Source organism: Tiliqua scincoides, chromosome 6 (assembly GCF_035046505.1).
Source record: "Tiliqua scincoides isolate rTilSci1 chromosome 6, rTilSci1.hap2, whole genome shotgun sequence".
Taxonomy (NCBI): Eukaryota; Metazoa; Chordata; class Lepidosauria; order Squamata; family Scincidae; genus Tiliqua; species Tiliqua scincoides.
The window spans coordinates 19,415,158-19,432,974 of record NC_089826.1 but is presented as its reverse complement, the minus strand read 5'-3'; the positions used below and the strand labels follow the sequence as shown (position 1 = coordinate 19,432,974).

At 44.0% G+C, this 17,817-nt stretch overlaps 1 protein-coding gene across 4 annotated transcripts; it reads left to right on the top strand.

Annotated features, from left to right (window-relative positions):
- Positions 1-6,773: 6,773 nt before the first annotated feature.
- On the top strand, positions 6,774-17,211 carry LAMTOR3 (late endosomal/lysosomal adaptor, MAPK and MTOR activator 3). 4 transcript variants are annotated; one of them, XM_066632263.1, is made up of 8 exons: positions 6,817-6,832; positions 11,713-11,769; positions 12,106-12,153; positions 12,433-12,467; positions 14,081-14,139; positions 14,716-14,849; positions 15,540-15,603; positions 16,357-17,211. In XM_066632263.1, exons 3-8 carry the CDS (start codon positions 12,145-12,147, stop codon positions 16,428-16,430), a joined length of 375 nt encoding a protein of 124 aa, XP_066488360.1. In that variant the 5' UTR covers positions 6,817-6,832; positions 11,713-11,769; positions 12,106-12,144; the 3' UTR covers positions 16,431-17,211. The 4 variants fall into 4 exon arrangements, with proteins under 4 accessions (XP_066488356.1, XP_066488360.1, XP_066488359.1 ...); XM_066632262.1 differs by lacking the exon at positions 6,817-6,832 and adding an exon at positions 7,183-8,557; XM_066632259.1 differs by lacking the exon at positions 11,713-11,769 and having other exon boundaries at positions 6,774-6,832.
- The last annotated feature ends 606 nt before the right edge of the window (positions 17,212-17,817 follow it).

The following is a 17,817-nucleotide window of genomic DNA, read 5'->3' as shown; positions in this document are numbered from 1 at the left end:
GAGAATTGCATCATTGTACCTAACATTAAAAAATTACTATTTCTGTTTTATTTATCTAAACAGTTTATGCCCTTTCTTAAATTTTTTTTAAAAATGTCCTGGATGTGAAAAAGTGAAAAAACGGGGATACAAATAACATTAAGGCTTTATGTATTGCGCACGTTTCAGATGCTGGTGGGCTCATTTGAATTACTTGTAACTGATTGTTCTTTATATTAAATTATATGTTAGAATAGCAGATTTTTTTTAGAGCAGAGCAAGAGATGCTCTTTATGAATGCACCACTTGAAGTAAAACTCTCAATAGTGTGAATGGAGCTGGAAGGAGTGGTGGTGGAATCAGGCCATGATCCTTGACATGTGAGAATAGGAATGTTAGAAGCATATCCCTATTTCCATTTGTGTAATGCTGGATGGCATTATAAATCTGTCAGGCTGTGCAGGTGGAAGCTTTCTCTGCTGCACTGTTTATCAGAAAATCCCATCTTGCTCTTTTGTTCAGTCTCAGAACCAATTTTATAATATCCAGAAGTTAAAAGCTGGTGGAAGGAGTAAGGTAATACATGTAATAAAAAAAAGGGAAAAAAATACACAGTCTGCATAGAAAAAGTTACTAATGCTTGTAACTTGAGAAGATTAGCAAGCTACACATTAAAATAGCAACTCAGCATATGGTCAAGGAATAAAGCACAGCAGAAATTCTGTAACACATCTTCCCATTTTACAGATGGAAAATACTGATACAAATCTCATAGGTACAAAACAAAAAGCAGTCACCTCTTACCTTTCTGCATGATTAGTCAAAACAGGAAATGTGGGGTATGCTGGGAAGAACTCCCAGCACACAGCATACTTTGTAGTCACCTTCAAGAAAACAAGGAAGGAGTCGGGTCAAAAGCCAGTTGCTGCTTCATGCCCCCTTTACAACACTCCTGCCTCATGTGGTGCTTTTTCAGTTTAACCAACTCCACCTACTGTCTACTCTATCTACTCCACCTTTTACTTTCAATTCACTCACACACACTCCCTGGTTTCAATCTGCAAGAATCCACCAGCAGTGATCAAACTTCCACTGGCTTTCTCTGTCTGACAACATCCACTGGCTTCTATCCACCAACTGCCACCAGGTCCACTGTTGACCTCTGCCAGTTTCAAGCCATGGATAGCCACAGGCTTAAAGCCATAATCTTGCCTCCCATTCTGCAAATTCATATTTTCACCTGCTCAGGGATCTGCTGCTTCTGCCCACTCCCCTTCTCCATGTGGCCCCCCACTTTCTGTCTGGGTAGAAGAGCATCAACTGGGACTGCAAAAGATCATGTGGAGTGCTCTACATAAAATAATGGGTTTGTGTGTCGAATTTGCTGTTGTCCACTTTGGAGTGTGAGGGAAGGAGGAGAGAGGAATGTTTTGAATAAACAATTTTCCCACTTGAATGTTGAACTGAAGGTATCTTCTCTGCCTTACCATGCTCTGCTCTGTTATGTTGAGTATTGTTCTCCCAACCCTATGATAGTCCCTGAGCCTCCACAGCTCCCTTCCCTGGTATCCTTCCTGGGAGTAAATGCCATGCACCCAGGGTCTTTGTCACTGTTGGCTCTTTGATTGTTGGCTTTTTGTCTTGTTTATCAGTTAAACATTTTACTGTTACGTTTTTGCTATAACTTTACTGACATTTTATTTTTCTGAACTGTAATTGGCATTGAGAACAATGTTTGAAAAATGGAAATCTGTTGGCAACCTTCAGTCTCGAAAGACTTTGGTATCGCGCTCTGGATGGTGGTTCTGGAACAGCGTCTAGTGTGGCTGAAAAGGCCAATTCAGGAGTGACAATCCCTTCCACACTGGGAGCAAGTGCAGTCTGTCCCTGGTCTGTCTCCATGACTATGGGCCTTTCTTCTTTGCCTCTTTGCCTCAGACTGTTGGCCAAGTGTCTCTTCAAACTGGGAAAGGCCATGCTGCACAGCCTGCCTCCAAGCGGCCCACTCAGAGGCCAGGGTTTCCCACCTGTTGAAGTCCACTCCTAAGGCCTTCAGATCCCTCTTGCAGATGTCCTTGTATCGCAACTGTGGTCTACCTATAGGGCGCTTTCCTTGCACGAGTTCACCATAGAGGAGATCTTTTGGGATCCAGCCATCATCCATTCTCACGACATGACCGAGCCAACGCAGGCGTCTCTGTTTCAACTGTGCATACATGCTAGGGATTCCAGCTCGTTCCAGGGCTGTGTTGTTTGGAACTTTGTCCTGCCAGGTGATGCCGAGGATGCATTGGAGGCAGCGCATGTGGAAAGCGTTCAGTTTCCTCTCCTGTTGTGAGTGAAGAGTCCATGACTCGCTGCAGTACAGAAGTGTACTCAGGACGCAAGCTCTGTAGACCTGGATCTTGGTATGTTCCGTCAGCTTCTTGTTGGACCAGACTCTCTTTGTGAGTCTGGAAAACGTGATAGCTGCTTTACCGATGCGCTTGTTTAGCTTGGTATCGAGAGAAAGAGTGTCGGAGATCATTGAGCCAAGGTACACAAAGTCATGGACAACTTCCAGTTCATGTGCAGAGATTGTAATGCAGGGAGGTGAGTCCACATCCTGAACCATGACCTGTGTTTTCTTCAGGCTGATTGTCAGTCCAAAATCTTGGCAGGCCTTGCTAAAACGATCCATGAGCTGCTGGAGATCTTTGGCAGCGTGGGTAGTGATAGATGCATCGTCGGCAAAGAGGAAGTCACACAGACATTTCAGCTGGACTTTGGACTTTGCTGTCAGTCTGAAGAGGTTGAAGAGCTTTCTGTCTGATCTGGTCCGGAGATAGATGCCTTCTGTTGCAGTTCCAAAGGCCTCCTTCAGAAGGACAGCGAAGAAAATCCCAAACAAGGTTGGTGCAAGAACACAGCCCTGCTTCACTCCGCTTCGGATGTCAAAGGGGTCTGATGTGGAGCCATCGAAGACAACAGTGCCCTTCATGTCCTTGTGGAAAGATCTGATGATGCTGAGGAGCCTGGGTGGACACCCGATCTTGGGGAGAATCTTGAAGTCTCTGCTGACCAGGTTGAAAACCTTCATGAGATCTATGAAGGCTATAAAGAGTGGCTGTCGTTGTTCCCTGCATTTCTCCTGCAGTTGTCTAAGGGAGAATACCATATCAGTGGTGGACCTGTTGGCTCGGAATCCACACTGCGATTCTGGATAGATGCTCTCTGCAAGTACCTGGAGCCTCTTTAGTACAACTCGGGCAAACAGCTTTCCTACAACGCTAAGGAGAGAGATGCCGCAGTAGTTGTTGCAGTCACCCCTGTCACCTTTGTTCTTGTACAGCGTGATGATGTTTGCATCCCTCATGTCTTGAGGTACTCCACCTTCTCTCCAGCAAAGACAGAGGATTTCATGCAGCTCAGTGACGATGATCTCTTTGCAGCACTTTAGGACTTCAGCAGGGATGCTGAAGTGGACAATAAAAGTGGACAATAAAGTCATAAATAAAATGCATAACTATAACTCAGGGCACAATCCTAACCAGGTCTACTCAGAAATAAGTCCTATTTTGTTCAATGGGGCTTACTCTAAGGAAAGTGTGGTTAGGAGTGCAGCCACACTCGCATATGTGTCCAGGTCCCAGAGTAAGCTTCACCCAAGCCCGCCATGCCACCAGCTTGGTTGCCTGCTTGTTCCTCCCTCCCTCCCTCTGGCATGAGGAAAAATGGCTTATGCGAAGCCCATGCTGTAGCCCGCTATGACCCCCCCACATTGCAAAGGGAATGCAGCCAAGAGAAACCGCCTAAGGTTGCCCACCCTCTCACATACTCCACTTTTCAAACTGCAGATAGGAAGTAGGATTAAAGCGGAAGAGAGAGGGGGGCATACAACAACCTGACAAGGTAGTTCAGTTCTATCTTGCAGGGTTGAGGCTGAGAGAGGCATTCACAACAACACTGCAGTACAGGCCAGGGTTGGTCCCTACTTAGAAAACAACAGACCCCACAGCCATAGCCTGTACAAAATGTAGTGCTTTAAACCTCTTGTCAGGAGAGATGGGACATGAAAAAGAAAATATTTCTTTATCCAGTGTGTAGTTAATCTATGGAACTCCTTGCAGGGCCGGGGGGGGGCGGTAAAGGGGGTAATTTGTACCCGGGCCCAAGATCAGAAATGGAGCCCAGGAGCCAATGGAGGGGCCCCAGAAATTTCCTGGAATATTACATTTTCCTATCTAATCAGATTTGATGCTCGCAAGGGATGCTGGGGATACCACCACAAGCTTGCAGCTGCAGCTACTGGCAAGCCATATGTGCTGGGCCAAGGAATGCAGACATGATGCTCCTTCACACTGTATCAAACCTGGGAGGAAACTGGCCTGCTACAGTAACTCCTTGGCTTGTGGTTCTGCTTACCATGAAGGAGTGAGTGTCAAGGAGCTCAGGGACACAGCTGCAGGAATACAGCTGCTGCAGAAGCAAATTGTGGTCTGCATGGGACACTCTCCATTCTATGAGTGTGAACTGAAATATGATGATGCTAATTTTCTGCGTGATCTTCTATATTTCAAAGGTTTTAGAGAGACTTAGGGTGCTTTGATTTTTCCATATTACTGTATCTAGCTGCCGATGCCACATGAGTGGGTAGACCTGGACTCCAAAGACTTTCCCTCCTGTCTCCACTTCCCCCCACCCTATTTCACCCCTCCCTGCCCCCATTCTGCTCACCCATCACCACCCTCCCCCACTGTTTCGCCCCTCCTCCTCTGCAAAGGAGCCCAAAAGAAACTTCATACCCCCTGGTAAAACTCCTCTCAGAGGCCCTGACTCTTTGCCATAGGATGTGGCCTGGATGACTTTAAAAGGGGATTGGACAGATTTCTGGAGGAAAAGTCCATCACAGGTTACAAGCCCTGAGGGGTATGTGCAACTTCCTGGTTTTAGGAGTAGGGTATCTGCATGCCAGGTGCAAGGGAGGGCACTATGCAGGTCTCTTGTGTGCTCCCTGAGGCAGCTGGTGGGCCAGTGTGAGATACAGGAGGCTGGACTAGATGGGCCCTTGGCCCTATCCAGCCAGGCCAGTGTTTCTCAAACTGTGGGTTGCGAGCCAATTTCAGGTGTGTCCCCATTCATTTCAATATTTTATTTTTAATATATTAGACTTGATGCTCCAATAGTATGTGACTGCATTTGGGGAAATGTTACAGACCTGTACTTTTAACAGGTTACTCTGTATATGCTTTTAACAATGATAGTCAATGGGACTTACTCCTGGGTAAGTGTGGGTAGCATTGCAGCCTAGGATTGTTAGAAATTTTCCTTCTTGATGATGTCACTTCTGGTCATGACATCACTTGTGGTGGGTCCTGACAGATTCTCATTCTAAAAAGTGGGTCCCGGTGCTAAATGTGTGAGAACCACTGACCCAGGCTCTTCTTATGTTTCTCTCACTCCTGCTCAATCTATTAAGGTGTATGAAGAAAACACAGGCCATGGTTCAGGATGTGGACTCACCTCCCTGCATTACAATCTCTGCGCATGAACTGGAGGTTGTCCATGACTTTGTGTACCTTGGCTCAATGATCTCCGACACTCTTTCTCTCGATACCGAACTAAACAAACACATCGGTAAAGCAGCTACCACGTTTTCCAGACTCACAAAGAGAGTCTGGTCCAACAAGAAGCTGACGGAACATACCAAGATCCAGGTCTACAGAGCTTGCGTCCTGAGTACACTTCTGTACTGCAGCGAGTCATGGCCTCTTCGCTCACAACAGGAGAGGAAACTGAACGCTTTCCACATGCGCTGCCTCCAATGCATTCTCGGCATCACCTGGCAGGACAAAGTTCCAAACAACACAGTCCTGGAATGTGCTGGAATCCCTAGCACAGGGGTGCTCAATAGGTGGATCGCGATCTACTGGTAGATCACGAGGCAAAATGAGTAGATCCTGGAGCCCTGCTCTCCAAACTGTTAATATGTCAGTTTCGTCTAGTGCCTAGACGAAACTGACATATTTAGCTGACACTAAACTGACACTGAAACTGACACTAGCTGCTCTTCAGGCATGCAGCAACAAAACTGACGAAACTGACTAGACTCCAGCAGGGGCTGTCAGACGCTTCCTTCCCCCCTGGTAGATCTCCGGGCCTTGCTGGGTTTCAAAGTAGCTCTCGAGCCAAAAAAGTGTGAGCACCCCTGCCCTAGCATGTATGCACTGCTGAAACAGAGACGCCTGCGTTGGCTCGATCATGTCGTGAGAATGGATGATGGCCGGATCCCAAAGGATCTCCTCTATGGAGAACTCTTGCAAGGAAAGCGCCCTACAGGTAGACCACAGCTGCAATACAAGGACATCTGCAAGAGGGATCTGAAGGCCTTAGGGATGGACCTCAACAGGTGGGAAACCCTGGCCTCTGAGCGCTCCGCTTGGAGGCAGGCTGTGCAGCATGGCCTTTCCCAGTTTGAAGAGACACTTTGCCAACAGTCTGAGGCAAAGAGGCAAAGAAGGAAGGCCCATAGCCAGGGAGACAGACCAGGGACAGACTGCACTTGCTCCCAGAGTGGAAGGGATTGTCACTCCCGAATCGGCCTTTTCAGCCACACTAGACGCTGTTCCAGAACCACCTTTCAGAGCGCGATACCATAGTCTCTCGAGACTGAAGGTTGCCAACTGAAAAGGGTTTACCCTCTTTACTACACTGAGCGTGAGTCTAGCCTCTCTAGCTCTAGGGCGGAGTGATGCTGTTTCCCCGACGCTAAGCCGGAAGTCGGGCGTGGGACCGAAAGGGAAGCGCTCGACTGGCTACTGTGGGCTGTCACGTGACGCAGGCTTAAAGGGGACGTGGCTGAGGCTTGAGGAAGGTCTGTGAAGGGTTGAGTCCGACAAGGGGCGTGGGTTGGAGGAGAAGCGTGTTCAGGGTGGTCGTGGGGACCGGGGTCGAGCAGGGTGGCCGCAGGCGCTGCTTCATTGCTTCAGCTGGGGGGGGGAGCGCCAACACCCCACGCTGACAGAATGGGGGTGGAAGCAGGCAATGGGCTGAGGTCTGGTGGGGAGGGGTCCAGGGATTCGGAGGGGTCCAGGGTTCCTGGGGGGCTCCTCCAGGTAGCCCCCACCCCCTAACAGAATGGTGGAAGCAGGCAGTGGGGCTGAGGTCTGGTGGGGAGGGGTCCAGGTACTGGGAGGGTCCAGGGTTCCTGAGGGGCTCCTCCAGGTAGCCCCCACCCCATGGAAAGACCCTTGCCTGGAGCCCTAGGAAGCCACTGCTAGGTAGTGTAGCTGCTGCTGGACTTGGGTGGACTAGGGCAGTGGTCTTCAGCCTTCTTCATGCCAGAACCCCAACCTATAACTAAATAAAGCATGAGGCTGGGGACCCCACTATTGAGCCCAGCACCCCTTCCCAGGACCCTATCCACCCACCACTCCCCACTTTCATAATGCCCTCCTGGCACGGTAACCAAATATTAGAGAGAATTGGAAAAAGTTGCCATGAAGCCACACACTAGCGAAAGCTATTTTAGCACAATTGCTAAGAACCTGAGCAGGATTGGGACCTGAAGTTGGTACACCAGGTGACCCCCCTTTACCTTGTGGTGCTCTAGTTCTGTGGTCTTCAGCTTTTTTCTTCCCGTAAGTTGCCACAACCTCACAGCTGAGGCTTTGCAACCCCATTGGAGTTCCAACCACAAGGCTGAAGAACGCTGCTGTATATCAAACTCAGTGATGGGACAACCAAATGGTCTTTCAACCAAATGGCCATTTGCAGCTGAGTTTGTGAAGACTGAGCCTCCTCCTCTTATAACCTCTAGCCACCTGCAGAAGTATTTGTCTCACTTGCAGACTGCAGCTCTATTGAGGTGCAGGAAGCATAGCAGTTATTCACAGGGGTTGTAACTTAGTGGTAGAGCATGTGTTTGTCTGCAGAAGTGAAAGCTGTTTTAGCACAATTGCTAAGAACCTGTGCAGGACTGGGACATAATCTCTTGGTAGCTGAAGGGGCACACCAGATGCCTCCTCCTTTACCTGGTGGTGCTCTAGTCCAGTGGCCTTCAACATTTTTCATTACCATAAATTGCCACAATCCCACAACTGAAGCTTTGTGACTCCAGTGGGTTACCAACCCCAAGGTTGAAGACTTTTGCATGCAGAAGTTTGCAGGTTTATGCTCCAGCACCTCCCAAGTAAAGCTGGGAAGGACCCGGTCTGAATGCTTGGACAGTTACTGCTGCTCAGTGAAGACAATGCTGAGCCAAAAGGACTAAAATGGACTTTTAGCAGCTGGGGCAGCTTCACATGAACTCTATTTTCCCCGCATACTAAAGACCCCTCAGAGACTGCTTGGGCAACTCAGGATAGGAAGGTGACAACATTGACACGTGCACAGGGAATCTAAGTACTTCCTTCTCAGTGGGGTGATAATAACCATTGGCTTTAAAAATCAGTGTGGTTAAAAGTGCAGAGCTGGAGACTTGAGTGATCAGAGCCCCAAACCCCACTCAACTATGATGCTCATTGGGTGACCAATTTGTCAACATTACAGGGTTGCTGTGAGGATGAAATGGATGTGGAGAGAAACAATCATGCACAAGGTAGATTATGAGCTAATGGTAAACCTCTGGGTGATGTGCAGAAGATCCCACAAGGATGTCGGACCCCTGATATTTTAACAATAGCAAGTCCAATTGCCAGTTTAAACAACAATATTCTGCTATGGCTGTCCTGTGGTAATCCCTTGCTTCTCAACCTCAGTGTTCTCAATGTTATTTTTATGTGGTTTAATTGACTAGATCCTTATATGGCTAGATCTTTATATGGCTGCAGTTCAGTTTTTGGTCCAATCACATGCATTTATTCTCAAAAGCAAGGCCCATTAAATTCAGTGGGAGTCTCTCACAGGTAAAGGATTGCAGCCAAAGAGTTTGAGTCTCAATCCCTGATTTGCAGTAGCTTAGATGTAGGTTGGTGCTGATTAGCTCTTAGGTAGAGTAGGTGGTTGACTCTACCTTCCCGAGTCACTATTTGTACCTGGGTTTAGGTGGTGGATCTAGTAAAAAAGCACCGTAGATTCTGCATACCTAAAGTTTGTGCATCCTTGATGTATGTTGCCCTGGGATTAAAATACCTTAATGGAAGAAGAACTCTGCTGATTTGGATCAAGTGTCCATTTAGTTTAGCAACCTCTTTCCAGCAGTGGCCAATCAAATGCTTCTGTAATGCATGCAAGCAGGCAATAAGCCTCCCCCATCATTGCCCCCAGCAACTAGTATTTGTAGTCCCTGATTCCTGGATTCTGAATAGCTGACAATGTATTCTGCCTCCATTTGCTCTTGGTTTTGAGCATTACAGAAATGCTTTTGCTTTCTGTTTCTTGGGATGGATCTCTGGTCAGATGTTGATTGAGAGATAGAAGGTCTTGTTCTTTCACTTTGTGGGGAAGGTTGCCATGCTGTTTGAATCACAGCATGTGATTATTAACCAACCTTTCTGAACATTCATATATTGACTAATACTGTTGTAATGTGTGAGGAAGTCCAAAGCTTGCTGGGAGGGATACGAACTGCTTAAATGTTGTAGAGCAGTGGTTCTCACACATTTAGCACCAGGATCCACTTTTTAGAATGAGAATCTGTCAGGACTCACCAGAACTGATGCCATTACTGGAAGTGACATCATCAAGCAGGAAAAATTTTAACAATCCTAGGCTGCAATCCTACCCACACTAAATCCCATTTACTATCATTGTTAATAGAATATATATAGTAGCTTGTTAAAAGTACAGGTGTGTAACATTTCCCCAAATGCAGTCACGTGCCATGGTCGCATCAAGTCTGATATATTAAAAATAATATAATTAAATGAATGGGGACCCACCTGAAATTGACTCACAACCCACCTAGTGGGTCGTGACCCACAGTTCGAGAAACACTGTTCTAAAGGCTGAATTATGTTCATTTTGTAGCTTTTACACCTACTTCAGCCCTTGGGAAGATGCTCTTGTATTTCTTAAGCTTAAGATTTTGCCTTGTGTATTTAAGTAAATTATGGGTACACCATGCTCTGTCAGTTTTATACAAGTGTGATGTCATAGTTGCCCCTGAAAATTAGCATCATGTGCCTAAGCATATTTGTTACAAAATTTCATCAGTGCTTACTTCCAATTAAGTATTTTTAGGATTGTGCCCTAGCTAAATTTGGGGTTCTGTTTATACCTACTTTTTTCAGCTTATTGAGTAATGGAAATGTTCATTGTATTGTACTAAGGTTTCTTGTGGGCCACAGGAGAGTCTAGTTTTACTAGATTTTACTACTAGTTTTACTTTGTCTCAAGCATGCTGATCTAAAATGGAAGAGAAATATATGATGAATTTATCATGGCAAAGCCCAAACTATATCCCATTTTATTTATTTGGAAACTAAATGATAACTGGAACAGGTTGTGGATATTGCACCACTGGCTTTTGTAGTTGAAACTGGCCATTTTTGCGTGGTGTTGCTCCATGTTTGGTATGTTGCAACAATCCAGTGAAAAGGTTGATTGCATAATTGAAAAAACAAGAAACCTCTTAACTTAGGAAATAATGAAGTGCGGTTAAACTGAAGCTTGAAAGCTCTTGATTTCCCCAAGTGAATGGCAAAATGCTGCCATAACAATGGGATAGGTTTTTATTTTTATTATTATTATTTAAATTTTACACCTATAGGTCTTGGTTACTGTTTTATTCTAGTTTAATTCTATGTATTTCTGTTTTTTACACTGCTCCAGTATCATTTTAATTCATTTTGTTTAATGTTTTTGTTTTGTGATTTTGTAATTTTACTGTCCTATACCGCTTTGAGCATTGAAAAAGTGGTATAAAAATCATTTAAATAAAGTAAATAAATAGTGCTAGTGGCATCCATATTGCTTATGTATATGCTTCCAGAGGAGTAAATCAGGAGAGCTGTATCTCCACCTGATACCCAGTAGTAATATTGCTGCCAGTGGTCTACCAACGCTGACACTGTTGATATTTGGTTGTGCATAGGATTCAGGTTTCTCCATGTTGGTGGTCTAACTCCCTCCCATGCACCACAGAACAGTAATTTATAATTGCTATAGGCCACTTGACAGGAATCCTGTTGATACTGCAGCAGTGCAGTTTGTTTATAGATCCAAATTAACATCTGAGGGCCCAATCATATCCAATTTTCCAGCACTGATGCAGTCACAATGCAGCCCCAAGATAAGGGAACAAATGTTCCCTTACCTTGAGGAGGCCTCCATGACTGCACCCCCATTGCAAGATGAAGCACACATCCTGTTGACACAGCTGCATTGGTGCTGGAAAGTTGGATAGGATTGGGTCCTGAGACTTGTTGAGCAAGTAAGATGAAAGAAACCAAAAGGCCAAAGGATGGAAGACAGAACAAGGTCTGTCTTCAAAGAAAGAAGTGCCTAGGTTCAAATCTAGATCTCCCTTTCAGTAAGATAGTCCAGCTTTTGTAAGAGGAAACTAACTTTGGGGATATAAAATATTGTAGGTATCCAGCAACAGAACATGGAAGTCCTGAGGCTGCAATGTTATACATGCTTAAGAGGAAGGAAACTCTTTTGAACCTAGTAGGACTTGTTTCATGGGTAGGATTGCACTGAAAATTTATCTGAGTCACCATCCAGGTAGCATATTCTCTATCGTTGGCATTTAGAGAATTAACACACACTTGTGAGAATTTTGGATCCCTTTATTTGTCTCTCCTTTTGCAGTGGACTCATTTGGAGACTGTTTTTATGGATATCATCACACAGTGGCCATAGGAAAAAGTAAGCCCTTAGCAAGTTGGTTGTGTGATGTCAGATACCACAGACTGACAATTTGCATGCCATATAACCCACATCTGAGGAGGTTTTGTGGTCTGTGCAAAGCCACAGAATGCCTGGTTGCTGGACTTCAAACGACTGGCTTGTCTTGGGTTGCCTTTTCCCCCATAGCCATCCTGTGCTGCTTGATTCTGAGATGGCTGTCACTTCTTGGGGGAAGCATCATGAGCAAACTAAGAAGCCTGGTGAAGCCAGGGAAAGGTGCTGGAAATTGTCTCTGGTTTGTGTATCTAGGAAGCAAATCATCAACTTATAAACGTGTAACTTTGTCCTTTCCAGGGTTCTGGACGATTCATTTGACCATAACATTTGGATAACATGGCAGATGTAAGTATAAATATCATTATGTTTGGACTGGTTTGGTTGTATAAGAAGCCATTTTTAAAAATGCTAAGTTACTGTGGTTAAAGTAACCACATGTTTGTCCTCCCATGCTCGCCTCTTTCAGAATACATTTATGGTGTAATTGGGGCATTCAAATTTGTGATTATTAATACAAGAGTAAGAGTAGGTTTATGCAAGATCAGGAATAAAGATGAAAGGTGACCTTGTGTGTGCAACCTGGGTGACTAAGGAAACTTGTCTTCTTTGTTTCTTCCCTTCTAGGATCTGAAAAGGTTCCTGTACAAAAAACTTCCAAGGTGAAATACCTGCAACGCCTTTCATTTTACTCTTCTTTGTTTCATGTATCAATACAACTGTGTTGGGATTTCAACCCCAGTCTGAATCTTCTCTGTTAATAAGCCTAAAGTAAACTCGCTTAGATGGCTTTAAAAGGGGATTGGACAAATTCATGGAGGGCAGGTTTATCAAGGCTATTAGTCATGCTGGTTACACACAGCCTCCAGGTTCAGCAGCGATATGCCTTTGAATACCATTTGCAAGGGAGCAGTGGCGGAAGAGAACCTTTCTCATAAATGCTATCCTACAAGTAAGCTTCTCCAAGGCAGCTGGTGGGTCACTGGGAAACAGGATGTCGAACTAAATGGGATTTTGGCCTGATCCAGCAGGACTTTTCTTTTGCTCTTTAGTCCCATTTATTTTAATAGAACTTGCTTGTAAATAAGTAATGTTTACAAAGGCAGCCTTTATTTGATTTAGTGGACATTATGAATATCTTGCAAAATTACCACTCTCAAGTATCTGTGCTATAGATACATATGAACAACTAGTAAGGGGCACAGGAGTATGAAAATTGGTGAATGTTGTTGTACCTCCTCTTATTGATCATGGCTTCTCCCTGTTAAGCCTCTCCTATTGCCATGGACTGTCTGTTTTCATGTCACAGTAAGCCTATGCTAGTCTTGCAGGTAAATCACCTCTTGGGCTTCTTTGGCATCAAATGACCTGTCAGAGGGCCCCACTGGCCCCAATGTCATAGAGGGCATCTCAAACTTTGAGATGGCTGACTGCTTAAGGATTAACAGAGAAATTTGAATTAAGAAGCTAACTGTTTATGTCGTGGGCTTTCAAATGACGCATGCAATGCAGGTTGATTGAGCAGGCTTGGAGATTTCCTACTGGAAATGGACAAGCGCCTTCTGTCTATGAAAGAGTCAAGCAATGCAGGCCAGGATCCAGAGGGCTCTGCATGTGCTTTTTTGACCCATTTTTTCCCCCACCACAACCTGTTGAACCTCCTGAAGGCAACTCCTAAGGATGAGAGGACCCACTGGAATGACATTCAGTGCAGCACAAGACAGGGATGGAATAGTTGACACCCTTGCACATTCATGTGAGCATTGGACATGCTTTCTGCTCTCACATTGGGCTCTTTGGATTCTGGCCATAGGTGTTTAGTCATATAACATGTCACTATGAAAATGTATCAAAGGTTTTGGCAGTAGACATCCTGAGAGTGAAGAATAATTCATGAATTACAGACTAAATACGTAGGTCTTTGTTACACAGTTTTATTATTTTCTCAAAGGTCAGTGTACAATGCAAAAGGTTCCCAAGTAAGCTCAGTGGATTCAGGCATGCTTAACCTCAGATGGACGTAACCTCAGATGGACTTACATCTGGTACCTATGAACTATTATCTGTGCCAAGAATAAGAAGAATTCTTTCAACATGGGGTTTAAGATGACTTTTCAAATCACATATTTGCTGTTTTAGTCTTGAAAATGGTAATTTGATCTGATAAATGGTTGTTCAGTATAATTGAACAGAAGTAAAAAAGCAAGATAGAAGCAAATGGTTGACAACCTTTCTCATAAATTGCTGAGCTATCTTTTCTGCTTGTATCTTTCAGTGTTGAAGGGCTTCATGCTATTGTAGTGTCAGACAGAGATGGCGTACCAGTTATCAAAGGTAAGGAAAATGATACATATTTCTAGTTGGTAATTATTTGCCACAGTTTGTTTTAAAATACTCTTGTGCTGGAGGGCAAGATTTCTACCTAAATGGAAACAGAATTGTGAGATCCTTTCACCTCTCACAACAGATATAGGGCAAACTTCACTGTGCTGCACCCTGATTCCAAATGGGACATTTTCAACATAGTGGAGTGCAAATGAACACTGACGTGAGCCTGTCACTCCATTCTGCTGCTGGTTTCCAGTGTGTTCATGGGTCAGCTGGAAGTGCAATATGCGTTTGTTAGCTGTAATGCACTTTCCTAAGATCAGGAGGAAATAGAATATGGATGAAGCTGTGTGTAAATCACTTCCCCCCAGTGTTTTGGTCTTGTGCAATGATGTAAGCTGGCTTTGCCCTGTGTTACGCCAGTGAGGGCTGAGAGCAGCCTTATGCTCTGTAAGTTCCTGACTCTGGTGCTTATCCTATTCTGTGCTGACATGTTGCTGTGCAAGCTAATGCAAGTTCATGCAAAAAATATCTGAAGTAACTTCTTTAGAAACCAGATAGAAAAGTGTCCTCTTGTTCTAGTTGCCAATGATAATGCTCCAGAGCATGCTCTCCGACCTGGTTTCTTGTCAACTTTTGCGCTTGCCACAGACCAGGGCAGCAAACTGGGGCTTTCCAAAAACAAGAGTATCATCTGCTATTACAACACATATCAGGTAAGAGGTTCAGAACTTCCTTGCTTCTTGGCAAAAGAATTTGCTCACTCCTTTTTGGAAGTGATGTATTGGAGCGGGGGGGGGGGGCGGATTCCACTGCAATGGATAATCTTGTGCTTTTTACCAACACCCAACAGTCATAGTTTTTCAAATCTTTCACTTCTGCTTTACTTTTAGTTATGGAAAACTATTAGATACAACAATACATCAGCACTGTACTGCGCTTTCTGTTTCATGATTATCACTTTCATGAAACAGTTTCATGATTTTAGTTTCATGATTATAACTTTCCTTCACTGCTATCACTCTGCCTGTGATTTTATTTATTTAATGTATATTCTGCCATTCTTCCATGGAACTCCAAGCAGTACATATGGGATTCCCAAACAGAATTTTCACAGACAGAAAGAGTTTCACAGATCCACTTAGGTTCCGCAAAGACATGTGTCACATGCCTTCAGGCCATGCTTCAGGAATGAAATATATTTTCTTTTTTTACAGAGCAAGTCATAGTAATATCATACTCTGTGAGTAGAATTCCTTTTTAGACAGATGGAGAGGCAGAATAGATGAGAACTCTAGTTAATATACACTAATGGTATAGTCTGTTGAACTCAGCTATAGTTATAACAACCTTGATAACTTACCTATTGTAAGTGGGATTTTGATTTTATGTCTCCTTGCTTTTAGGTGGTTCAGTTTAATAGATTACCTCTGGTAGTGAGTTTCATTGCTAGCAGCAGTGCCAATACAGGTATGTTTCCACAATTGATAAATGTTGCTATTTTCAGAATTGAGATTGCTATATATAGGGGGGGGGCCCCCACTGGGAGCAGGATGTGTGCATCTGTGTACATCTTTTTTCTTAAGCAGCAAATTTAATTAAAACAAATGGTATAAAATTGGTAGACATTTCCTCTCTTAGGCTGTAGCTGTTGGGGTTTGAGCAGAAGCTTTCAGCCTTAGCTATTTGGGCAGAGCTGAACCTTTCAGTGACCTACAGTCACTTTTACATAAATGGGGAAAATGTATTGCTAGAGCTCCGCCTGGCAGAGCCTTCAGAACAACCTTGCATGCAGTATGGAATGAAAGGAGCAAGATACCACCCTATCCTGTTTTCCATCTTCTCCCAATCCTGCTGCAATCTGGAAAGAACCACTTGAACACTTCTCCTTTACTTATGTGGACCGTCTCAGAGGTGGTGGCAGATGCTGTTGTCATGGTGCAAGGAGCTGAATCTGCTCCTAGACCCAGAGAACTAGGGCTCCTGTGTGCCAGTGCTAAATCCTAATGCTCCCTCTGCGCAGAATCTGACTTTTAGGCCATTTTCCCAACTGTCCAGGCAATGGCTCTCATTCTGCTCATGCTTGTACCAAAATGTAGCTGTGAAATGCTGGTTTTCCCAAAGCCTTCCAAACTGTAGAGGGAAGGTGTCCAGTTCATGCTTTCAGATGGATCCTTTATGAAGTAAAGATCTTGTTTGTTCATTATGTCTTTTCTGTTGTAGGATTGATCGTGAGTTTGGAAAAAGAGCTTGCTCCCCTGTTTGAAGAGCTGTGGCAAGTGGTGGAGGTTTCATAACTTGATTTATCTCTTCAATAGAAAATGGGAGGGAAAGGTCCTGATGTTTTCTACCCCTTCCCCAACAACAACCCACTGTGTTATACAGTTCTTGGAGGACATGCGGCTTTCCCTTACTTTCTAGGAAAAACTGTACATAGTGCTAAAACTGAAGTGGAATACCAGTGTGTTATAAAATAAGCCTGGGAAAGGCGGCTGGGGCTGTATTCATTGTACTGTGGGGTATTGCAGAAACCACCTAATGACTCCCATGGAGTTAGACTCAGGCATGCACTGTGCAGATCATATTTCACAGCAGGAAAAATAATTTGTTCAAAAGATGCCACACAGCTCCTTCGCTGGAAGGTAACATGGCCTTTCTTTGTTCTGAGCTACCACTATGTAAACGGCAAAAAGAAAACATGTTTTCACACTATCTTTCAATGGCATCTTTCTTATATTTGCTCAGGAGGAGAGTATTGTAATGGGAAATCTTGCTAGCACTAATGCATAATTGATAGGTCTTGCATTTTGTTTGGACAGAGAAATAGTTATGACTTGAAAGTGAGCTACTTTAACAGGTACAAGCTAGCTCTGTTCAGTACTGCTTTAAATGTTCTCACACAGAGATTGGGGGTGTCCAATCAATGTTCTCTCTCTCCATATATTGGTTTGTAAAATAGGATGAAACTCTCCTGTCTTATCCCATTTCCTTTGATATCCATGTAATTATGAGGGTTTGCAAACTCATTTATCCCATGTGCTCCTAAGCAAATCTAAATAAAAGATAATGTTTATAAGATGGGTAGCCTGATCTCTCTCCTTAGTAACAAGGTTTAAGGCCATACACTAACTTGTTTTGATCTGTAGCTCCGTGTAGTACAGTTTGTTTCAGAGAAACAAAACAAATTATGGGAGTCTAGCCATTCCTTGTTTATGAAAAATGCACAACATCTTTTGAATTTAAATACTCTTCCTCAAGTTTGACCAGAGCAATGAAGAACAGATCAACACTTTGAAAGGTGTAATGAAAGTTGTACTGAACTGAACTGCAAGTTCAGTATTTCAAAATCACCTAAAGGAGGATTGACACACTTAGATTATGGTTAGTGACATGTTCCAACCTGAAGATAGTTGCATGACTGTTGCTACAAAAAAAAAATTAAATACAAATACAATGGATTCAGAAGATTCTTGGATATTGCAGCTGAAGAAGCCAAACTGGTGCACCATTAGGTGTCATCCGCATATTAGTGACACTAAATGCTTAATCTCTGGAGAAGACAAAACTAGAGAGACAACCCCTCTGTCCTCTATTCTACTAATATGTAGGAAGGGAAAATACTTTAAGCAACCTTGGGCATCTCCTGGTGGGGAGGGGAAAGGCAAGATTTAACTTCTTTTTTTT